The 26,051-nt window shown below is 39.5% G+C and overlaps 1 protein-coding gene across 3 annotated transcripts in view; it reads left to right on the top strand.

Moving 5' to 3' along the window:
* Window positions 1-26,051, top strand: part of SH3GL2 (SH3 domain containing GRB2 like 2, endophilin A1) — a 251,888-nt gene that overhangs the window by 179,614 nt on the left and 46,223 nt on the right. For all 3 annotated transcript variants that reach the window (XM_032139063.2, XM_032139065.2, XM_032139066.2), the window contains exon 2: window positions 22,893-22,961. In XM_032139063.2, the coding sequence (XP_031994954.1) occupies window positions 22,893-22,961 (69 nt within the window). The remainder of the gene's footprint in view (window positions 1-22,892; window positions 22,962-26,051) is intronic.

Genomic DNA, 26,051 nt, shown 5'->3' with positions numbered 1-26,051 from the left:
TGGATTCATTAATTTTTTGAAGGGTTTTTTGTGTCTCTATTTCCTTCAGTTCTGCTCTGATTTTAGTTATTTCTTGCCTTCTGCTAGCTTTTGAATGTGTTTGCTCTTGCTTTTCTAGTTCTTTTAATTGTGATGTTAGGGGGTCAAGTTTGGATCTTTCCTGCTTTCTCTTGTGGGCATTTAGTGCTATAAATTTCCCTCTACACACTGCTTTGAATGTGTCCCAGAGATTCTGGTATGCTGTGTCTTTTTTCTTGTTGGTTTCAAAGAACATCTTTATTTCTGCCTTCATTTCGTTATGTACCCAATAGTCATTCAGGAGCAGGTTGTTCAGTTTCCATGTAGTTGAGTGGTTTTGAGTGAGTTTCTTAATCCTGAGTTCTAGTTTGATTGCACTGTGGTCTGAGAGACAGTTTGTTATAATTTCTTTTCTTTTATATTTGCTGAGGAGAGCTTTACTTCCAACTATGTGGTCAATTTTGGAATAGGTGTGGTGCTGAAAAAAATGTATATTCTGTGGATTTGGGGTGGAGAGTTCTGTAGATGTCTATTAGGTCCGCTTGGTGCAGAGCTGAGTTCAATTCCTGGGTATCCATGTTAACTTTCTGTCTCGTTGATCTGTCTAATGTTGACAGTGGGGTGTTAAAATCTCCCATTATTATTGTGTGGGAGTCTAAGTCTCTTTGTAGGTCACTCAGGACTTGCTTTATGAATCTGGGTGCTCCTGTATTGGGTACATGTATATTTAGGATAGTTAGCTCTTCTTGTTGAATTGATCCCTTTACCATTATGTAATGGCCTTCTTTGTGTCTTTTGATCTTTGTTGGTTTAAAGTCTATTTTATCAGAGACTAGGATTGCAATCCCTGCCTTTTTTGTTTTCCATTTGCTTGGTAGATCTTCCTCCATCCCTTTATTTTGAGTCTATGTGTGTCTCTGCACGTGAGATAGGTTTCCTGAATACAGCACATTGATGGGTCTTGACTCTTTATCCGGTTTGCCAGTCTGTGTCTTTTAATTGGAGCATTTAGCCCATTTACATTTAAAGTTAATATTGTTATGTGTGAATCTGATCCTGTCATTATGATGTTAGCTGGTTATTTTGCTCGTTAGTTGATGCAGTTTCTTCCCAGCCTTAATGGTCTTTACAATTTGGCATGTTTTTGCAGTGGCTGGTACCAGTTGTTCCTTTCCATGTTTAGTGCTTCCTTCAGGAGCTCTTTTAGGGCAGGCCTGGTGGTGACAAAATCACTCAGCATTTGCTTGTCTGTAAAGTATTTTATTTCCCCTTCACTTATGAAGCTTAGTTTGGCTGGATATGAAATTCTGGGTTGAAAATTCTTTTCTTTAAGAATGTTGAATATCGGCCCCCACTCTCTTCTGGCTTGTAGAGTTTCTGCCGAGAGATCCGCTGTTAGTCTGATGGGCTTCCCTTTGTGGGTAACCTGACATTTCTCTCTGGCTGCCCTTAACATTTTTTCCTTCATTTCAACTTTGGCGAATCTGACAATTATGTGTCTTGGAGTTGATCTTCTCGAGGAGTATCTTTGTGGCGTTCTCTGTATTTCCTGAATCTGATTGTTGGCCTGCCTTGCTAGATTGGGGAAGTTCTCCTGGATAATATCCTGCAGAGTGTTTTCCAACTTGGTTCCATTCTCCCCGTCACTTTCAGGTCCACCAATCAGACGTAGGTTTGGTCTTTTCACATAGTCCCATATTTCTTGGAGGCTTTGTTTGTTTCTTTTTATTCTTTTTTCTCTAAACTTCCCTTGTCGCTTCATTTCATTCATTTCATCTTCCATCACTGTTACCCTTTCTTCCAGTTGATCGCATCAGCTACTGAGGCTTCTGCATTCTTCACGTATTTCTCGAAACTTGGCTTTCAGCTCCGTCAGCTCCTTTAAGCCCTTCTCTGCATTGGTTATTTTAGTTAAACATTCGTCAAATTTTTTTTAGTTTTTAACTTCTTTGCCATTGGTTTGAATTTCCTCCCGTAGCTTGGAGTAGTTTGATCATCTGAAGCTGCCTTCTCTCAACTCGTCAAAGTCATTCTCCGTCCAGCTTTGTTCCGTTGCTGGTGAGAAACTGCGTTCCTTTGGAGGAGGAGAGGCGCTCTGCTTTTTAGAGTTTCCAGTTTTTCTGCTCTGTTTTCTCCCCATCTTTGTAGTTTTTTCTACTTTTGGTCTTTGATGATGGTGATGTACAGATGGGTTTTTGGTGTGGGTGTCCTTTCTGTTTGTTAGTTTTCCTTCTAACAGACAGGACCCTCAGCTGCAGGTCTGTTGGAGTTTGCTAGAGGTCCACTCCAGACCCTGTTTGGCTGGGTGTCAGCAGTGGTGGCTGCAGAACAGCAGATTTTTGTGAACCGCAAATTCAGCTGTCTGATCGTTCCTCTGGAAGTTTTGTCTCAGAGGAGTACCCAGCCGAGTGATGTGTCAGTCTGTCCCTACTGGGGGGTGCCTCCCAGTTAGGCTGCTCGGGGGTCAGGGTCCCACTTTAGGAGGCAGTCTGCCTGTTCTCAGATCTCCAGCTGCGTGCTGGGAGAACCACTAGTCTCTTCAAAGCTGTCAGACAGGGACATTTAAGTCTGCAGAGGTTCGTGCTGACTTTTTGTTTGTCTGTGCCCTGCACTCAGAGGTGGAGCCTACAGAGGCAGGCAGGCTTCCTTGAGCTGTGGTGGGCTCCACCCAGTTCGAGCTTCCTGGCTGCTTTGTTTACCTAAGCAAGCCTGGGCAATGGTGGGTGCCCCTCCCCCAGCCTCGCTGTTGCCTTGCAGTTTGATCTCAGACTGCTGTGCTAGCAATCAGTGAGACTCTGTGGGCATAGGACCCTGTGAGCCAGGTGCGGGACACAATCTCCTGGTGTGCCATTTGCCACGCCCATTGGAAAGGTGCAGTATTAGGATTGGAGTGACCCGATTTTCCAGGTGCCGTCTGTCACCCCTTTCTTTGACTAGGAAGGGGAACTATCTGACCCTTTGTGCTTCCCGAGTGAGGCAATGCCTCGCCCTGCTTTGGCTCGTGCACTATGCGCTGCACCAACTGTCCTGCACCCACTGTTTGGCACTGCCTAGTGAGATGAACCCAGTACCTCAGATGGAAATGCAGAAATCACCCGTCTTCTGCGTCGCTCACGCTGGGAGCTGTAGACCGGTGCTGTTCCTTTTCAGCCATCTTGGCTCCACCCTCTGCTCTGACCGTACTGTAGGCTGTTTTTGAACAGCTCACAAGCTAAGACTGATGTTTACATTTTAAAAGTGTAAAAACAACCAAAACATGTTACATAGACTCCACTTGACCCTCAAGTTTTAAAATATTTCTCTTTGCTCCTTTACTAAAATAGTTTTCTGGTTTCTGCAGTGCAGATGATCTGTGTGCCCAGGGACATGCCCTCCAGCCCAAGCTTGGTGGACAGCTCTCTGAAGGCCACCTCTGACTTTCCTGCCCCAGGTGTTATTCCTGTGCCTTGGAACTTCAGCTCTTCTTGGGGGCAGTCTGAAACATCAGGAATTAACACACTGGAGGCAACCACAGCCACTGGGAATGTGAATTAGTGAATGATGATTTCCATATCTTCCTCTTCAACCAAGGAGCTGTGCTGAGGCATGTTCTTCATGGTCCCTCACAGGGACCCAGTAGAATTGAGCCATTTTGCCTAACTTGGTGACCGGCTCCAGAAAATGCCTTTTGCTGACCTTCCCTTTCCCTGCACCCCCCTTCTGGCTCCTTCCCTCTGTTTGCTGGAACCATCACCCAGATAATCTGCTGTCCCTTCATCCTCATTCCAGGCTCTGCTTTGGAGGACTCCAGAGTAACACAGACATGTGGGCAGTAAAAGAATCAAACTGCCATTGGGAAGGAGATTGGTTATCTCAGGGAAGACAGGAAGCATAAAAGGGGCTTTCACTGTATTTGTTACATGTTATTTCTTTATTTGAAAGTATCTGCAATAAATATGGCAAAATGTTTGCTTTTTAAAAGGTGGGTATTTACATTTTTGAGTTTGAAATAATGTAACAGATTTCTATGTGAAACTAGTCTTCCTCCTTGACTTTTCATTCTTCAGGAACCTGGCTCTTGTGGTGCTTAAAATCTGGCTTCTACCTTGGCATATTCATCATATCCTGAGGAAAATTGATTCACTGTGAGAATAAGGGAAGGGTGTATGTATTTAACTAATAGAAGAGATGAAGTACCACAGCAATTAAATCAAAAGTGGCTTTTCCTCCATTATTTTGTGCTTCATAATATAACTTACTCTTCCAGCAGAATGGTGATGGTATCTAAAACCTTCTACTTACAGATACTCTTCTGAATTTTATTTTTAAATTTTTTAAGTTATTTATGTATGTATTTATTTTTATTATACTTTAAGTTCTGGGATACACGTGCAGAACGTGCAGGTTTGTTACATAGGTATACATGTGCCATGGTGGTCTGCTGCACCCATCAACCTGTCATCTACATTAGATATTTCTCCTAATGCTATCCCTCCCCTTGCCCCCCACCCCCGACTAGCCCCATTGTGTGATGTTCCCCTCCCTGTGCCCATATGTTCTAACTGTTCAACTCCCATTTATTAGTGAGAATGTGCGGTGTTTGGTTTTCTGTTCTAGTGTTGGTTTGCTGAGAATGATGGTTTCCATCCTCATCCATGTCCCTGCAAAGGACATGAACTCATTATTTTTTATGGCTGCATAGTATTCCATGGTGTATGTGTGCCACATTTTCTTTATCCAGTCTATCATTGATGGGCATTTGGGTTGGTTCCAAGTCTTTGTTACTGTGAATAGTGTGGCAATAAATATACGTGTGTATGTGTCTTTATAGTAGAATGATTTATAATACTTTTGGTATATACTCAGTAATGGGATTGCTGGGTCAAATAGTATTTTTACTTCTAGATCCTTGGGAAATTGCCATACTGTCTTCCACAATGACAAATTTACACTCCCACTAACAGTGTAAAAGTGTTGTTGTTTCTCCATATCCTCTCCAGCATCCGTTGTTTCCTGACTTTTAATGATCATCATTGTAACTGGCATGAGCTGGTATCTCACTGTGGTTTTGATTTGCATTTCTCTAATGACCAGTGATGATGAGCTTTTTTTCATACGTTTGTTGGCTGCATAAATGTCGTCTTTTAAAAAGTGTCTGTTTAAATCCTTTGCCCACTTTTTGATGGGGATTTTTTTTTTCTTCTAATTTGTTTAAGTTCCTTGTAGATTCTGGATATTAGCCCTTTGTCAGATAGATAGATTGCACAAATTTTCCCCCATTCTGCAGGTTGCCCGTTCGCTCTGATATTTTCTTTTGCTGTGCAGAAGCTCTTCAGTTTAATTAGATCCCATTTGTCAATTTTGGCTTTTGTTGCCATTGCTTTTAGTGTTTTGGTCATGAAGTCTTTGCACATGCCTATGTCCTGAATGGTATTGCCTAGGTTTTCTTCTAGGATTTTTATGGTTTTAGGTCTGGCGTTTAAATCTTTAATCCATTTTGAGTTAATTTTTGTATAAGGTGTAAGGAAGGGGTCCAGTTTCAGTTTTCTGCATATGGCTAGCCAGTTCTCCCAACACCGTTGACTAATTAGGGAATTCTTTCCCCATTGCTTATTTTTGTCAGGTTTGTCAAAGATCAGATTGTTGTAGATGTGTGGTGGTATTTCTGAGGTCTCTGTTCTGTTCAGTGGTCTATGTATCTGTTTTGGTATGAGTACCATGCTGTTTTGGTTATGGTATCCTTGTGGTATAGTTTGAAGTCAGGTGGCATGATGCCTCCAACTTTGTTGTTTTTGCTTAGGATTGTCTTGGCTATACGGTCTCTTTTTTGGTTCCATATGAAATTTAAAGTAGTTTTTTCTAATTCTGTGAAGAAAGTCAATGGTAGGTTGATGTGAATAGCACTCAATCTGTAAATTATTTTGGGCAGTATGGCCATTTTCATGATACTGATTCTTCCTATCCATGAGCATGGAATGTTTTTCCATTTATTTGTGTCCTCTCTTATTTCCTTGAGTAGTGGCATGTAGTTCTCTTTGAAGAGGTCCTTCACATCCCTTGTAAGTTGGATTCTTAGACTTTTTATTCTCTTTGTAGCAATTGTGAATGGGAGTTTACTCGTGATTGGGCTCTCTGTCTATTATTGGTGTATGGGTATTTTTTTTGTTTTCTGCACATTGATTTTTTTAATCCTGAGACTGCTGAAGTTGCTTATCAGCTTAAGGAGTTTTTGGGCTGAGATGATGGGGTTTTCTAAATACCCAGTCATGTCTTCTGCAGGCAGAGACAGTTTGACTTCCTCTCTTCCTGTTCGAATACACTTTATTTCTTTCTCTTGCCTGATTGTCTTGGCCAGCACTTCCAATACTATGTTGAATAGGAGTGGTGAGAGAGGGCATCCTTACCTTGTGCCGGTTTTCAAAGTGAATGCTGCCAGCTTTTTGCCCATTCAGTATGATATTGGCTGTGGGTTTGTCATAAATAGCTCTTATTATTTTGAGATACGTTTCCATCAATACCTGGTTTATTAAGTGTTTTAGCATGAAGGGGTGTTGAATTTTATCAAAGGCCTTTTCTGCGTCTATTGAAGATACTCTCCTGAATTTTAAATAACAGGTCAAATATGATCTGAGTTGCTCTAAATATGACATGAATTGATGGTAATTCAACAAAGTGGCAAAATTTTCAGGAAACTATAATTCGTTGGGAAAATTTCTCTTAGACTTCAGAAAATTAAATCTCACTGAAGATTTTAATATGCTGTGTAAGGAGAGGAACCAAAACAAAAGGACAAAACAATTTTTTTAAGTAAATGTACACTTAGGCTTACTTACAGAACAGGATGTTTTTATTAGCAGATTTGGGACTTGAAGCATGCAAAACTTTGAGAGAGAGCCATATGTTCTTGTGCGTGCCAGCCTTGCAACAGTCACGATTCTGTGGTTCTGCAGATGAAAGCAAAACGTTGTATAGCCCTTATGGCAGGAATGATACCTTTTCCTAAAGCAGCGTCCTTTGGTTATGCCAAGCTATTATTTGGCTGAGTAGCTTTGCACTAAGTATATCTAGAGTGATGTTTTAAAATTATAAATCTTTTGTTTCTTCCTGCTGTGGACTGAATGTTTGTGTTCCCCCAAATATATGTTGAAGCCCTAACCCCTAATGTGATGGTATTTGGAGATGGGGCCCTTGGGAGGTGTTTAAGGTTATATGAGTTCATGAGGGTAGGATCCTGCTGATGGAACTGGTGCCCTTATAAGAAGAGGAAGAGGAAAAGGGAGGGAGGTGGGAGGAGGTGGGGAAGAGAGAGAGAGAGAAAGAGAGAGACAGAGACAAAGAGAGAGAGAGAGAGCATCTTTCTCTCTCCACACAACCACAGAGGAAGGTTTATGTGAGGACACAGTGAGAAGGCGAAGGCAGCCACATGCAAGCCAGGAATTGAGCCTTCAGCAAAAACCAACCATGTTGGCACTCTTATCTTGGGCCACAAGAAGGTAAAATTCTGTTGTTTAAGCTTACCCGGTCTCTGGTATTTTGTTATGACAGCCCAAGCTGACTGATAGACTCCCTCATCGCTGTTAAGATGGAAGCCTTTGTTTAGTCCAAAGAGGCTTGCAGGTTCTGGCTTTTGCCAGTGTGTTCAGCGTCATCTCAAGTGCTCTCTCCCTCCCTCTCTGATTTTTATCGGGGCTGGTCTCCTGGAGGAGCCATGCTTTCTCTATTTACCCCCGGGCCTTTGGACATCTTCCTCACAGTATCCTCAGTGCCTGACATACAAAAGACATTCAGTGACTATTTTTAAATGAACAAGTGGCAGAAATTAGAAGGTAGTCAGGTTCTGACCTATGATGGCAGAGGAGGAGATACTGTGATAGGGAAACAAGCATATAAAAAAGGCAACACATTTGACTGTTGTGTCTGATCATGACTGTTTTAAATGACTTGAGTGTTGAGTAGGCCAACTCACTTTCACTCTCTTTTTGGACTTCATCATATTCTCAACAGCAGTCATACCAGCACATTAATATTACCCTTTAAAAAATAACCTGTTTAAGGTAGTACTGTTGGAGATGGTGACCGGAGTTGTTGCTAATTACTCTTTTTTCTGTAACTGCCTTTTGCCCTCAAGGTTTGCCACTGGAAGAGGCATATCTGGTGGGAAAGAGGAAAAGACAAATACATGGTGGTTCAGGGAAATGCTATCAAAGAGAATTAATTAGAAATTGGAAGTTAAAGAAGGATAAGCAGATCAAATTAGTATAGAGGTTGATATGCTGTTCCACTGCCTCCTTGTCTGTTAATATATTCTGGAGCATATATCAGGCCTACATTAGGCACTGGGAAAGAGGGATGAACAAGATGAAAATCACTGCCTTGCAGGAACTCAAAAAGTTTGTAGAGGCATTCATATAAACAACGATAGTTTAAAATACTATCTAACAAGTGCTGAATAGTTAGGCACGGGGGCCATGGGAGCACAGAGGGGTTTGAAAGTCTTCATGGGGAAGGGTACAATTGGCCTAGTGATAGTATGATTAAATAGGCCTATAGGCAAAGGAAGGAGATTGTGGATTTATTATTGAAGGACAGTAAAACCTAATTGATTTTAATCAATTCTTGTTCATTTCCAAGAAAATGTTCACCAACAGCTTTTAGCAATATAAACAGTTATGAGAAGCAAATTTTAAAAAATTTAAAAGATTTTTGCACACTGAAGTTGCATTTTGATTATAGCCAACCCAAATAGATCCTTTCCTGGGAACAGAAGTTTGATTGGGTTTGGAATCAGGGGACCTGGGTTTCAGTCCTCTCTCTGTAACACCTGGCTGTCTGACCATAGCACACCTGGTCACTTCACTCCCCACATCCTTGGCAGTTCTTACTGCTGCTGCCTTCTCCACTCCTCAGCACAAGTATGTACCCGTGGGATGATATCTTCCCATCAAATCATAAGTTTAATTCTGCAGTGATTCTTTTTTGATGGTTGGTCAGACCTCCTCTTTCCTGCAACCCTCACCCCATGCCAGAAATGTAATCCTTCATTTTGCCACAACAAAACAAAATTAGAGGCCAGGCGCGGTGGCTCACGCTTGTAATCCCAGCACTTTGGGAGGCCGAGGCGGGCGGATCACGAGGTCAGGAGATCGAGACCACGGTGAAACCCCGTCTCTACTCAAAATACCAAAAAATTAGCCAGGCGTGGTGGCGGGCGCCTGTAGTCCCAGCTACTCGGAGAGGCTGAGGCAGGAGAATGGCGTGAACCCGGGAGGCGGAGCTTGCAGTGAGCCGAGATTGCGCCACTGCACTCCAGCCTGGGTGATAGAGCAAGACTCCATCTCAAAAAAAACCATGGCGAAAAAAAAAAAATTAGACTGCATAGGCTAATGAATGTGTTTATTTCCCTCTCACATTCTCTTACTTAAACTCTGCTTGCCAGCTCAGTGAGCCAGTGTACTAAAGAAATCTGGTAACACGAGTTGATTTGATAAGAAAACTTAATATAGGTCCCTTCTAGAAAATGCACTCTCAGTAGAGAATTGCATTTTGAGACGTAAATCTCAAGTTCATCACTCCAGTTCATCCCTCCATAACAGGTGCCCACAGGCATATTATTTTGCTTTTCAAGATCATCTGGAATGATGCCATTTAGACTAATTGCCCTCAACCTTTTAATTTACCTGGATTTTTGGAAAGTATCTGTGTTTCCTCGTTCAGCCACGTGTTTGTCTGAGGTAGAAGCATTTTGGAAGTTTATAGTCACCATATCCATGATTTTTCATATGATGTCACCTTGTTCTTAGGTAACAGGACATATATTGGTGCTCGTAGGTTGACACTAATCTCTTGCATTGGTGAAGTACTTTACAGTTGACAAAGCACTTACTCAATTTTATTGTACGGCCTTCACATAAGTTCGTGTATAACTGTCCTGTGAGGTAGCTTTTAGTTATCCACATATTAGAAAAGTTAAGAGGTAAGACATTTTGCCCACAGTTACCAACCTAGTAAGTAGCACACAATGTCCATCAACAGTTGAATGAATAAACAAAATGTGGATTATCCGTACAATGAAATATTATTCAGCCATAAAAGGAATGAAGCAGTGATACATGTCACAACATGAGGAACCTTGAAAACACAATGCTGTGTGAAACACGCCAGAGACAAAACACCACATGATTATATTATTTCATTTATATAAAATGTCCATAGTAGGTAAATCCATAGAGACAGAAGTATATGTGTGGTTACCAAGGGTGGAATGGAGTTGGGGGAAGGAGCCTGGGCAGTGAAGGCTGTAAAAAAAATTCTTTTTGGTATGGTGAAAGCAGTCTAATATTAAAGTATGGTGAAGATTACATATCTCTGTAAATACACTAAAAATCACTGGATTGTATACTTTAAATGGATGAACTTTATGGGATATAAATTATATCTTTACAAAGTAATGCATTCTTCTTTCCCCTACATTCCAGAGCTAAAGGACAAGTAACTTCAAAAGTGCTGCCTCCGGGCTCCCTTCCTGGTACATATTCTGCTTCACTTTTCCACATCATGAGAAGGGGTACCCAGTCTCTTACAAGTCTTTTCTTTCTAAATATTCCTCTGTCTCTTCCTCTCAGGTCTCACTTGAACAACTAAAGGGACAGCCTCCTAGAATCCTGATATTCACTACGTACCACTCACTGGCAGATGCTGACATTAGCACATTACTAAGCCTAAGCAGAATTAAGAGAAAAGGAAGCCATTAGTGCCAGGTTGGAATCCTGCAATAGTACTTAGCACCTGTCCTCAGTTTAATATATGAGTATAAGCACCCTGAATCTGTAGAAAATCCAGAAATGTCCATTATTTATAAAATGCCTCCTATATATTTGTGTTTGTGCATGTGTGAGGTTTGTATTTATGTAAGTGTATGACATATAGCTACAGTTGACCCTGTAACTGTGGGATCCACTTATACATGGGTTTTTTTTTTTCAACCAGACGTGGATGGAATATAGAATATTCATGGGATGTGAGCCCTGCCTATGCAGAGGACCAACTTTTTGTATATGTGGGTTCTACAGGGCCAACTGAGGGACTTGAGCATGTAAGATGTTGGTAGACACAGGGGTTCTAGGTTCTAGAACCAATCCCCTGCACACACTGAGGGACAACTCTATTGGCACAGAGTTGATTGAGGCAGTAGGAAATGGGAAGATAAAGCTGGCAGCTCTTTCCACACACGGAAAGCATAATAGGAAAGAAGGGCTTAAGTTAGCAGGTAGGTGGTGTGGGATTCAGGGACACTACTCTGCGTATATGTTTCATCTGTTGCAGCAGACTTTCCTGTTACATACTTATACCGTGTGGGGGCAGAGGACAAGTACAGTTCTGATACCTGAGACTGTGCGAAGAAAATAAGCCAGGAATTTGTGTGATAGGGGAGCCTCCACAATTTCTTGGCTGATTCAGCATAAGCCTGCATTGTTTGAGTATCTGCAGGGAGTGCAGCAGTGCAGGCAGCAGACCTCACAGCTTAGGGTGGAAGCAAAGTGGAGCATCTGTCAGTGCATAGCCTTCTTAAGCAGTGATGAGCTGCTTAGCATTCAGGACATTCAGCCCAAGATTATAAATGAAATGTGTTTGTGTGTTTATATGTGTGTGTATGTATGCATGGATGTGTATGTCTGCCCTGTCACTAGGAGGCTTTTAAATTTTTTTTGATTTAGATCATAGAATTTCTAGAGATATTAATTTTCAAATTTCATACCTCAGACAGGAACCCATCTTTCTGAGTTTTGTGTAGTTATATTTTTGGTCCTAATTTGTCAGTAAACAGGACTTTTATTTCCTCCATAGAGAAGTCCGTGATTTTTCTGTCTGAGGTCTCTTCTTGCATGCCCCCTGGTTGTCTATCCACTTTCGTGACTACCTCTGCAGTCTCTTCATATCTCTTTCTTATTGTTACCTAAGGTAAAGCTTCTGATTTATTATTGCATCTGTGAGCATGGTGCCAGTAGCTTCCTTTGGCTTAGGAAGGAAGAACATTTATCTCAGGATAGCACTTCACTGCCGCATTTGGTGACATAAAATGCTATATGGAGAACTGACTATACTGAGGTGTGAAATACATGTAGGAAGTCTCTCAAATATATTCAAATATCCATTGGCTTGCAGTTTGTCCCTGATGTTGGCTTTCTGCGAAGCTCAAGTGCCTACCTTGAATGGATGGAAAAAAACTGTCCAAGTCTTTGTGCCCTGCAGCTGTCAATTACTGTACTTTTCATGAGCATTTCCTGTGGTTCCAAATGGTATTTCTATAGGGAGAAAGTGGGATGGAAGAGGGAAATATTGTACACAAAAATATGAGGATGTGAACAGAGCAGCACTGTTCACAATAGCAAAGACTTGGAACCAACCCAAATGCCCATCAATGATAGATTGGATAAAGAAAACGTGGCACATATACACCATGGAATACTATGCAGCCATAAAAAAGGATGAGTTCACATCTTTCACAGGGACATAGCTGAAGCTGGAAACCATCATTCTCAGCAAACTAACACAGGAACAGAAAACCAAACACCACATGTTCTTACTCCTAAGTGGGAGTTGAACAATGAGAACACATGGACACAGAGAGGGGAACATCACACACTGGGCCTGTCACGGGGTGGGGGGCTAGGGGAGGGATAGCATTAGGAGAAATACCTAATGTAGATGACAGGTTGATGGGTGCAGCAAACCACCATGACATGTATACCTATGTAACAAACCTGCATGTTCTGCACATGTATCCCAGAACTTAAAATATAATTTTAAAAAATAAGAAAAAAAAGTAAATGAATAAATAAATAAAATTTATCTGAGAAAAAAATATGAGTATGTAGTTCCTATTATCTGATTCCTAGTGTCCTTTGGATCATGCTTATTTTGTCTCTAAGCCCATTGTATTAACCTACATCACATATACGCAGTTTGCACTGCTGGAAGCTATCAGACTCTGTAATTCTAATGACTCTGAAATGATTGTTTCAGCTGCACCCTGCTGCTACCTCCTTGCCCATCCTCTGGGCTTGCTTATACTCATTAGGGAAACTTCTTTGACTGTTATGACCTCGTTCTTTCCTGATTCTCCCTTTACTTTCTGTTTTTTTGGTTTTGGTCATTTTCGTTGGTTCTTTCCCTGCCTCGTCTTTAATTGTTGGTGATGCTCAGGGTTCCTTCCTTGACTCATAGCTGTACTCTGGATGCATGTTGTCCCTGAGCAGTCGCCTCTGAGCTCTGGCAACACTGAAATATATGCACTCTCCTGTGCATGTGCCACATTTGTTGCTTGTTTGGTTTTTGTTATGAAGGAACTTCTGTGTAATAAAGCTTCTTCCCTAATCCCATGTCTGTTCATCTGGCTTACTTACTCCTTTCAGAATCAGCCCAGCCTACAGGAAGCTTTTCCTAGCCTACTCTTCTCTCTCAACTGTGTTCTAATTGTCCATGAGGGTATTCTGTACTTTCGTTAATGTATGTACACCATTGTATTGAAATGATTTGTTTATATATACAGTGATCTAAAGAAAACTGCAGGTTCCCAGACAGCATGTGCCTGTTTTATTTGCATTTAAAACCTTCATTGCTTGCAAAGTCCCAGGTATATAGTAGGCATTCAATTTGAGTGCTGCTATATTCATTCCATTTGGTGGATTTAATCTTAAGATGTTTTTGTCTCTTTTTTTCTAAAGAATGGAACTTGCACCAAAATAACCCTAATCTGAAAAAAAAAGTGTCATAGCATTTTCTTTTTAAGCACCTTGCATGGTACTTTGTCTTTTCCTCCCTTTCCTAATATATGATCTGCCTGTGTTGTACTGTAAATAGTACTGCAGCAGGTAGAAATTGTAGCAGTTAGGGTTCTCCAGAGAGACAGAATGGTGAGACATGGATATACATACATACATACATATGTATACACACACACATATACATACATATATATACATATATACATATGTGTGTGTATATATACATTATATATATATAGAGAGAGAATTTTATTCCAAGGAATTGCCTCACGTGATTTTATATATGTATATATGTGTGTGTGTGTGTGTGTGTGTGTATGTATATATGTAGAGAGAGAGAGAGAGAGAATTTTATTCCAAGGAATTGCCTCACGTGATTTTATATATGTATATATGTGTGTGTGTGTGTGTGTGTGTGTGTGTATATATATATATATATATGTAGAGAGAGAGAGAGAATTTTATTCCAATATATATGTATATATATATGTGTGTGTGTGTGTGTGTGTGTGTGTGTGTGTATGTAGAGAGAGAGAGAGAGAGAGAGAATTTTATTCCAAGGAATTGCTTCACATGATTTTATATATGTATATGTGTGTGTGTGTGTGTGTGTGTGTATATATATATGTAGAGAGAGAGAATTTTATTCCAAGGAATTGCCTCACGTGATTTTATATATGTATATATATGTGTGTGTGTGTGTGTGTGTGTGTATATATGTAGAGAGAGAGAGAATTTTATTCCAAGGAATTGCCTCATGTGATTATGTTTGACAAGTCAGAAGTTTGCAGGTCAGGTCAGCAGGCTTGGAAACTCTTGGTCAGAAGCTGATGCTTCAGTCTTGAGGCAGAATTCCTTCTTCCTGAGAGTCAGCTCAGCTTTGTTCTTAGGGCTTTTCCATTGATTGGATGAGGCCCACCCACATTATGAAGGATAATCTTCTTTACTTGAAGTCAACAGATTGTAGATGTTAACCATTTCCACAAAACAGCTTCACAGCTACTGCATTAGTTTGGTTGAATAAGTGGATACTGTAGACTTGCGAAGTTGATGCATGCAACTCACCATCACAGAAATACGCATGAAACTTGTAGTTGTAACGTATCTTAGAACTCTCCTGATTACCCAGGTCCACCCTGTTCTGGCTCCATTTTGTGGATGAGGAAAACAGGCCCAGGGTAGTTTGCAGTTTCAATTCACAAAACTGGTTAGTGGAAAGGGGCTAGCCAGAAATTTTCTCTTAACAAATGAGAAATCCTGATTGACTTGCTTTGGCCTTATCAACAGAGTCATCAAGCATTAGGTTCTAGACCACTTATTAACCAGCTCAGAAAATCCCAAAGTAATTATTAGCACTTTTTTTTTTCTCTTTATGAGTTGCTCTTTTTTTTTTTCTCAAGGGGATTTATGACTGACTTTAAATAGAATTTGAAAAACTACTACATGGCATAAATCTGACCTCAAGTCTTAGAGTCTGTTATTAGCAGATACTGTCTTTTTATATTTTGTGTAACTTCAATGGCTTATTGCGGTGGACTATGAAAATGTATAAAATTTTTTCCTATTGCCAGGGATGGGAAACTATGGAAATGCCATCCCTGCTTGCTGAACTGCCCTCTTAAATTGCCCCTTATCTGATGATGAACTAAACTATTTGGGGGAGTTGAAAAATAGAGAAATGCCAGTTATTTTTTATTCAGCACATTGTATATACTCAAAACATTTTCTGTAAGACAAAACAGGAAACCTTGCAAATGAAACTATGGGTAATATGTAGTTATAAACCATCTTTCCAGGAAGGAGCTGAAAGCTCTGCATGATCCCTCTGTCATAAATTTTTCCAACTCCTTTTGAAGGATGTAAGTAATTTGCCCCATAGTCTATGGGAATTTTTCACCTTGGGGAAATGGGGCTGAGAAAGTTATTAATTTTAACCCCGGTGAACCACACCAGAAACAATTACAGCATCATGCAAATCAATTTCTGCATTTTCCATAAAGTGTTTGGCAAGGAACAAAATAGGCTGGAAGCTGGGAAAAAGGCCAAGTACTTAACTCACTCAAACTCATTTTAAAGTTTTTAGCTCTAGATATTCAAAGAAAATCAGTCTTCATCCTGTTGAATTCATGGGAACATCACTGTTTTTTATATTGTATTAAAGGAAACTTTCCAGTTTTCTTAAATATACAATTTTTTGATAGTGAGAAATAAAATTGTCTCAATTTAGATAGACAAAATGCCTTTACTCATTTTCTAAGAAAATCTTAAATTTCTGGATAGGAAAATAAATATATATTTTTTGAAATCCATTTTCAAAACATCATGGCATTTAAGCATTCCAACTTAATGACAGCTGAGAAAGACTGGTGTGAGACATATATTGCATAAAGAATCCACCCTATTTTACATGCAGATACCACCATCTGGAAAAACAAGATCTATGTATATTTAGCCAAATACCAAAAGAATACTGCTGAAATTTCACTCTCCTGTCTCCCTCTAAATATTTGATATGTCATCAAGTATTGTATTTTTTAAATGTTTTGGTACTTTACTAAATAACAAAGAATAACAAAGAACTTTCGCATAGAGTCGGAGGATGGTCTTTTATTTATTATCAGAGGTGATGCCTTTCTATAAATACTGAGAATACAGTAGTGTCCTACAGGGATAGCTATTTCATCTTTCTAAAGAGCTTGTGCATTAAGTAGTGTTGTTCTTTAATAATGCACTTAAATTACATTTAGATTTATTTGCTAAATGTGTGAAATCAGTTTAAAATTCCATCTTTCACTTAAGACTGCTTATTAAGGAATAATAATCCCTTATTTAAATTATGATTTTTGATAGTTGACAAAGTGCTTTTACACATATTTTCTCATCTAATTCTAAAAACAGATCTAGTGTTAGATGATGTTGGTTTTCATTGCTGAGGTGAAGAAATTGAGGCAGCAAGAGGTTAGGCATTTTCTTTTTCACGCAACTATTAGGTGACATTTACAAGACTGGAATTCATGTCTCTTAACTCTAAATCCAGTTTTTAAAAACCATTGCCTAAAGTGGCTCTCATTTACTGAATTGTCGACGGTATTTCTTTGTACATATAAATAAATTATTTTATGGATTGCCCCATAATGCAGATTAGGCAGGATAATTTATGAATTCTGATTTCTACTCTTAAAACCTATGCATACTTAATTTATAGAATGTTCATTGAAGTAATTCTGTTTTAATATGAGTAAACAAATGGTGCTATACTTAAAATTATGGTGATTTTTCAAAAAAGTATTTTGGAAAAGTATTATATTTATTTTCTATCAAATGTATGTGGGTATACATGCAAAAACACATTTGCCTACATATGTGTGTGTTTATGCAAATATGTGCATATGCATATAAACTAAAATACATGTATTTAGATGGCACCAAGATTAATGAAAATAATTAGGTCATTAATACTAATTGCAGTTGTAATGAAAGTTGTATAGTGGATGAATGCAGAATAGTTAAAATGAAGATAGAATTTTCTTTAGCCTTGGCTGTAAGTAAAATGTAATACATCATAGTTTGTTGAATTTTCTTACTCTTTCCCTGTTTTTGATAGAGTAAAAGATATACTTTGGAGTGGAGATTAAACTCTTAAGAGATACAGACCAATGCTGACTCATAGTTAAGGGTCCTTATTTAATTTACATGCAATTTTTGGTTTTAGAATAATTCATTGAGATAAATATTTTCTGCTCTGCTCTTCAAGCGCTATGTTAATTACTGAAGTCTCAGACATTTTCAAATAAAAGAACCTGTGATATATGATCTCTTCCATTAGCAGCTTTCAATTCAGATGAGCAAATATGCTCAGCAGTTTTACTCAACTAGTAGTTCGTTCCAGGTGATCCAACAGATGATGTCTCATTAAGAGTACAGAGGAAGTCCAATAACTTCCAGCTCAGATGGGGAGTCACAGATGATGGAGAAGATGTCATCTGGGTAGGCATTTTTGGCAATTGGTAGAATTTGAAGTGTAGAAAAGGAAATAGTTTCAGGTACAAAGCAAAGGGAACAAACAGCACATTTGGTGGATGGTAAGGAAACCTGGCTTGCATCATGAATAGTGGCTGAACAAAATCAGGGAAATTAAGAGGTAAATAAACTGGCAGTGTGGGAGGTATGAATAAATTTGGTCTTAAGTCTATTGAATTTCACTGATGATGCAGTTTTCAAGGAGACCTTTTTAAATGGCAGTTTGGAGGCACAGTAGTTGGCTCATAAGCATTTAGTAAATGAAATGCAATGCTGGGAAGAATCAGAACCACCCCTAGAGGATGGAATGTCTTCTGCGTAGAGGTGACAGCTAACTGGGGGAGGATGAGTTATTGTTGGAAAGCAGGACAGCATCCTTGGGGCTGAGAACAGTGGTCATTTATTTAAGCTGTCTGGCTGGTGGTCCTCTTTGACATTTTTCTTATTTAGTATATGGGAAAAATATAGCACAAGACATCCACTACTGCAGGCTTAAAAGTAAGACTTTTAATTTAAAACATGAGTTGATTGTATTATTTATTTTCTTTTTTGAAAGTTGGGCTATTTGAAATACCATCCCAGAATGAGGTGGGCAGTCTTATTTGCCCTGGTTTATGCTACCTCTAAGTCATCTTAACATTAGTATTCACAAAACTACATTGCAGTGAAATTAAACAGATCTTTACTGAATACCTCTTATGAGGAAGACGATAAAGAATAAGAGGAAAATGAGATTTTTAGTTTGTTTGGAATACAGAGTGTATGGGAAGTGTAATAGATCAGAAGTATAAAGTCTCAATGTTGTACCAAATGGGCAGCATTAAAGGTTTTGAACCATCAGTGTTTTTAGGTTTTTAAATGGTACTGGAGAGTTGTTTTTAGGAGTTGTTTTTAGTTTTTTGGATGATATAGGGGGACATATTGGTTCACTTGTTCTGTTTGATTCGCATATCTTTTGCTTTTAAATAAGTGAACAGTTTCTCAAATGGCAAATGTGTTAGTCAAAGTATACGAAGTGGCATCAGATAATATTTCGTACTGTGAAGTCTCAATTTTAGATATCACCTCACTGGAAAAATAATAGCATCAAATAAACAGTACCAGGTAATGAGAAACAGAACTCTTTATTATTGGCCAGATGGACTCAGCGAGCCTGTGTTCCTCACCTTGATCCTTATGCATAAAACAAAAGGAAGTTTTAATAACATTATTTAAAGAAAAGGAAGAAAAAATGCCATACTCCTAAGGAATGAGTCAGCTGTTACATAGTCCACTGTTTAATTCAGGGCCTTGATATATTTATCTCCTCTGTGACTTGGAAAAATAGCCCAGAGAACAATATAGATGTTATTTTTAATATTGCTTTTCCCCCCAGGAATCTAATTATGTAAGAAATTTTTTATATCAACCAACCTGTCAGGCCAGTATCAGTGTCTAACTGCTAACATCATTCGCTATATTCGGTGAACTGTCTCTCTCAGCAGCTCAAATGTCAGCTTTTATAGAGAAGAGAAAAGCTCTCTCTTGTTCTCATTCTCATTGAGGCACTCCTCCCTTCTTCTTCCTTTCCCTCTCTTCCTCTCTCTCTCTTTTTTGAACACACACACACACACACACACACACACACACCCCAAATAGTTAAAGCCAATAGATTGATGACTTGACCTCAGTGTGTTATCAAGACTAGTTCTGAATTACTAATGGCCAGTGTGATCCAAGTATCTCATTTGATAGAGTGATCCAGCTACTGTGGTGCTACACTGTTGATGGATGCAAGAAGAGAGGAAATTAAAATCACTCTGTATTTAACAGTATAGGATTGAAAGTGTGATATAGGCCCTTGTGCTTTTGATAAGGGAAATGGTTTATTCTCTAGAGTTGGTCAAAATATGATTAACACAGGTTTACCAGGATTCTCTATTAATGGAAGCATCTCTCGCTGTATGTTTCCATGTGTGTCTGTTTTTTAAATGAAATTAAATATCACAGGTCACAGGTCACATGAGGGGTCTATCTATAATGATTCTCTTTGACAAAAAATGGAATCTTGGAATACAGTGAGTTTCCTGACATTGGAGACAGCCATGTAGAATGGAGACAACAATTGATTTGGGGTCTTGTAGAAAATATTTCTTTATTGTGTGGGAATTCAACTAGATTAGAGTTTCCTAGCCCAGATTTAATGGTAAACCATGTACTTGAAAAATAAGACGCAAGAGGGGACTGACATATGAGCTAAAACTGTTGTCACTGAGCAAAATGAGAGATAGGGAATCAGTGTGACAGTAAAAGTTGGTTTGGTGATGGGACAATATTATATTAATAACCTTTAAGACCCCCTCTATTCATGACTTTCTGTAACTTAAACTTGAATATGCTGGTCAACTCACTGGCACTTGAAAAATTTTTTTTTTAGTCTGAGTCTCACCTGTCACCCAGGCTGGAGTGCAGTGGCATGATCACGGCTCACTGTGGCCTCAACCTCCTGAGCTCAAGCAATTCTTTCACCTCAGCCTCCAGAGTATCTGGGACCACAGGTGCACACTACCATGTTCAACTAATTTTTTTTTTATTTTTGTAGAGACAGAGTCTTGCTATGTTGCCCAGGCTGGTCTTGGAAATCCTGGGCTCAAGCGATCCTCCTGCCTCAGGCTCCCAAAATGCTAGGATTACAAATGTGAGCCACTGTGCCTGGCCTGGTAGGTTCTTAACTGAATTCTAACCCCCACACCCAATTTCTAGTTTGGTAAAAACCCTTAAGAATGCAGACCAAGAAGCTGGCTGCCAAACAAGATCACAGTTGGTACAGGCTTCAGGTTAGGTGATACTGATGTCAGACAAATCCTAAATCTGTGAAAACTGCTGAAATAGGGGATCATCAGTCAGCATCACTCAGGGCACAAGTTAAGTGAGAGGGCTGATATCAAGGATTAAGAGTTAAGGCAGTGGGTATACCTCTAGCCTTCTGAGTCTAATGGAACTTCAGGCAGAGACAGCCAGCACCACGGACAGCTCTTCAGAGCTGTTGGGTGAATGTAAAAACTCCTAGGGGTTTTTCGTGGAAAAACTGCTTCTACTTCTTCCTAGCTAAAGATGTCTACCGTACACAAGTATCGTACTTTATGCAACCCTCACTTTTCTCATCTGCAATGTAGTAATAATAAATGTTCTATATAGTTCTCCAGGTACACATATTAAATGATAAATTGAAAGTGAAAGTATGTGTCAGTGATACAAATTTAATAACCTTTCACTTTGAATCATTGCCCTTTATCCAGCTAAGATTGTATTATGTCAAGGAAAATTGCCAGCTTCTTCTCAAAGCATGAAATAACAGTTAAATAAACTGATGGGAGAAACCGTGATATGGTAAACAGATATACATTTTATTGGTGAGAGATAGGAACTAGGATTTATTGTATACCATGTAGGTTCAGACATATGCTCTTATAATTCTTATGCCATTTAATTTTCATAACCACTCTGTGTATCTATCAAGGAATGGAGGGGTCAATCCATGTCATGCTCTTCCACTGCACCATATTTCTCCTATGTCTGCTGATGGGATGGAATGGGTGACATCTGGTATGCAGGGCCAGAGTGATGATAGAATTCCAAGTCGTGGCTGTCCTAAGAGTGGTCTCTTCTGAGTGTTTTCCTGATGTCAGGAAGTGGGAGTGAAGGACAGATAGAGGGGGTAAGGAACACAGCTCAGGTCCCCCATCAAGGAGATATCAGAACATTCCTGGCCAGGAGATGGAGCAGGGTATCCAGGGGCCCTTTGGAATGAGGTGAACCAGGTTGTTGCTGAGTTTACTGCGGGTTGGTCATGGTAGGAATTTTCTCAAAGACCCTCAACCTAGCTGCTATTGAAGGAAATGAAAAACCATACTTTGATATCTGTGTGCGGTAACTTTATGTAATACAGTGACAGCTTAGGGAAAAGCATCTGTCTTTACAATTAGAGTATTTTAAAGGGAATGAAAAGGTCTTGTGCCATTAACATTTAGTATTTGTGTCTTTGATAAAACCAGAGTATCTTTTGTGTGATCCATTTGTATTTAATTTGAATCATTATTTCAGAATATAATAGTGTATCTAATTTTTTTTTTTTTTTTTTTTTTTGAGACAGAGTCTCGCTGTCGCCCAGGCTGGAGTGCAGTGGCGGGATCTCCGCTCACTGCAGGCTCCGCCCCCCGGGTTCACACCATTCTCCTGCCTCAGCCTCCCGAGTAGCTGGGAGTGCAAGCGCCTGCCACCATGCCCGGCTAATTTCTTTGTATTTTTAGTAGAGACGGGGTTTCACCATGTTAGCCAGGGTAGTCTCGATCTCCTGACCTCGTGATCTACCTGCCTCGGCCTCCCAAAGTTCTGGGATTACAGGCGTGAGCCACCGTGCCCAGCCCTAATTTTTTATGAACATGAGTTTTACATGGGTTAATGACTGTTTGCATTTGTTATTTGACAAATATAAAATGTGTGATAATGGAAAATGATCAAGTAGCAAAGAAATGCCTTCAACAGCTTTCTATATGTTTTGTCTTATGTACATAAGGATGTAGACAGCTTTATGAGACAAATTATACCAAACAAGTACTTTTGTCTGAAGATTAGCTGGGCTGAGACTTTTTTTCTTTTCATAACGGTTTGATAGATATTTGTGATTATCTGCGTAGCCCATTTAGGACTAGGTTGAAGAAGCAGCAATTTTCTGCATAGCTAGCATTTGAGATCCATTATCAGAGGGAAATGATTATTGTATGATGCTGTTGTCACTTAGAGCTTTCAAGAGGAAAATGTTAGGATTAGGTAGTTACATAATGATTTGTTTGATAGAAGGAGCATTGAGGTTAAAATGAGAAGTTACAAATTTGAATGCTTGCTTCTATACCCACCAGATGCATAGCCTTTAGTAAGTTGTTCAGACCCTCAGAGCCACAGTTTGCTGCTATAAAAATGAGACTCTCCACCTAAGTCAGGGAATGGTTGTGAGATTACATTAGATGACATTTGTGAAAGTGCTTAAAATTTCCAACACATTTTTTAAAGAAACTGTTTATAATAATTCTCCTTTGTGGTTATTTTCTACAGAAAGTGAGTGAGAAGGTTGGAGGAGCTGAAGGAACCAAGCTAGATGATGACTTCAAAGAGATGGAAAGGGTAAGTCTTCACTACTGCCTAGTGTTCCCTTTGACATAAAAATGTCTACCATAATTAGAGGGGAAAACGGGAGAGGGCAACTGTTTTCCACTGGTCTCTGAGAATACATTTTGTTATTTAAAACTACTTTTCGTGTATATTTTAAAACATAAAATGTAAAATATTCTGTCTTCCCTTTGTACTGTCCTGAGAACAAAACCTCAGTGAAGGTGAAAGGTCACGATGCACTTTTCCTGGTGGGTTTCATCATCATTTAAAAAAAAATAAGGACAGTGTTGAGCTGATGTTTGAATTAGGGTGAGATGGGTAGAAAAGAAGCTGCAGATGACATACCAGATGTTTTTGGGAGAGTTTAAGTCACTTTCTGGCTTTAAGGACCTTCCTTACTGGATGATTGGCCAGAAGCAGCCATGTGTAGTGGAGAGAATACAGTTTTAGAGCCTGTCCAACCTTGGCCCAAACTCCCCTTCCTACCATGTGTCACAAAAGTCCATCTATTGATCAGAGCCTCTTTTTAAAATTTTATTATTATTATTGTTACTATTTTTTGAGATGGCGTCTTGCTCTGTTGCCCAAGCCGGAGTGCAGTGGCATGATCTTGGCTCACTGCAACTTCCGCCTCCTGGGTTCAAGCTATCTCCTGCCTCAGCTCCCTGAGTATCTGGGATTACAGGCACACACAACCACGTCTGGCTAATTATTGTATTTTTTGTAGAGACGGGGTTTTACTATGCCGGCCAGGCTGGTGTCGAACTCCTAACCTCAGGTGATCCGCCCGCCTCAGCCTCCCAAAGTGCTGAGGTTACAGGCATGAGCCACTGCACCCAGCAGAGCCCCTTTTTAAGTGAATGTAAAATGAGAAGACTAATACTCATTTGGGGGATTTTAGTTAAGGCTTAAAAATAATGTAGATTATTTAGCTTTCTGCTTAAAAGGTAGGTTCTCAGCAAGTTCAAGTACAGGTAGAAGTGATGAACAAAACATCTCATTTTATTTTTCTTGGGACATGAGCCATATTTTCTGTTTTCTTTTACTTTAACACTCTTCAGAGCAGGTGATATTTAGGCTTATGATTAAAAGTGTGTGTGTTACACTGTGCACAGAAACATTTTAGGTCTTAAGTGGGTGGTGGGTAATGGATCTGAGAGTACCAATCCTGTACTTGAACAGAAGAGGATGTTGCAAACCTATGGTGCCTAGAAACCACATTTAAGCATTGTTAAGAATATTGCTTTTGTACTTCGTTGTAACAAAGCGATTTTTTAATATTCTGATTTTGATTCTACCAGAAGTTTTTTAGGGACTGGATATTGTTTTAGTCTACATCAGATCCAACAGGTTGCCTCAGTTTTGCTGTTTTTGCTATGTTTGCATGAAGAGTCAAACAAAAAATTCCTAGGTATACGTTAGTGTAGTGTGGGAAATTAAAAAAATCCTAGGTACTTTCTACCTTGTCTTTTTTAGTTTTTCTCTTGATGAGTTTATTGATGAATTCAATAAATATTTTCTTTTTGTCTTCCATGAACCAGGAGGTAGGATATAGACAAGGTTCCTGAGTGCATGAAGTTCATAGTCTAGTGGGGAGGGCAAACTTGGGGCAAGTAATGACCAGCGTGGCAAGGGGGAAAATCATGGAGCTACAGAAGCCCAGCACAGAGGAAACTCATCCATACTGCATTGTCAAGGAGAACCTTCCTGATAGTTAAGTGAAGATGGGGAAGAGTTAGCAGAGCCTGGTAAAGGAAACAGCATGCAAGCACGCAAGAGGGAATGGTTGAATTCCTGGAAAAAAAAAAAAAAAAAAAAAAAGATAAGTTGCCAAGAGGCAGGTTCTTGTGAAATCAGACTGCATAGTATTGACCCAGCTGGTCATTCTGGCTAAGTTCTTGAGATAGGCCTCACTGATGGGTACCCACTGGTGAGGAGATTTTATACTGGAATTCTGAGTCCCAGCCTTCAGAAGTGTGGAAAACCAGACTCTTACAGCTGAGGCCTGGCACCTGCTTGCTCCAGCTGGACCAAAGTCTGCATTGGTTCCTATTTCTCATCTCTGGATCGTTCTAAATACCACCTGGTCCTCAACCAAAGCTGGTAGCCACTAATATCCATAGTTCTGGAAATATTTTACCCATCCATCTTCTACAGCATCTGAGACTCCAGGAACTGACACACATTTCCAGAAATGTCTTGTCTTTGACTCTTCTACTGCCCATAAAATTGGAGTTCCTCACGCTTCATTTGAGCAGCCCATGGGTTAATCAGCCTCTGTCTTCACCCAATCTTGCTTGATCCCTCCTTGTCCTTTGATGCTCCTCCTTCCCCGCACCCCTGGAGAGCATTTATAGTTTGCCATGTGGCCAATATCATGTAATTAATGAAAGTTTAGGCAGGTATTTAGGAATTTGGAACTAAGTACCAGGAATCAGAATTTGACACTTCCTTTCCGCATCTGCCAGGACTAAAGGGAATAAGCTAGGCAGCTCACTGTCTAAACTGAGACAAACTAACTTTCTGTTTCTTAAATGAGACTAAAAAGAACAGGAAATTTGGAGAACTGAGTAGAATTTATCACTGAGCAACTAATTAGACCTTTGGAGATTTATTTCAGTGAGAAATATATGCCAGTTTTGCAAACTAATTGAAATAAAAGAGAATCCTCCAAGGATTTTACTTTAGGCAAATACCAACAGACCTTTCTCTGAGTATGAAAGTAAGGTATAAGGATTATTTCTCCTAATTTATAGAAATGTTTCTGAAACTTTTATTTCAAAATACAGATATTCCTGCAGCAAAGTAAACTTTTGATTGACTGAAGAACATACTCATGGCTCTTTACTTGGGTTTATACCTGAATAAATTGAGAGATTTAGGTTTCAGTGCAGCGTGGGAATTGTTTTACTTTTAAAAATTCTGTATATCTTTTGTTTCATCTGTGTCTCTATTGCAAATTTTGTACCCTCCACCCATGCTAAATTTACATGAATAGTGTAAGATTTCTGTGGTAATTGAAACGCACTTGCTTTGGATTTAGACTCTCAAATCTTTTCTCTCCTGTTAATTTATTATTCACACAAATGTTTGAGCTCAGTT

The sequence above is a fragment of the Hylobates moloch genome, unplaced genomic scaffold (assembly GCF_009828535.3).
Source record: "Hylobates moloch isolate HMO894 unplaced genomic scaffold, HMol_V3 SCAFFOLD_19, whole genome shotgun sequence".
Lineage (NCBI taxonomy): Eukaryota > Metazoa > Chordata > Mammalia > Primates > Hylobatidae > Hylobates > Hylobates moloch.
Note: the sequence above shows the minus strand (reverse complement) of the source record. Positions and strands in the feature narration are given on the sequence as shown.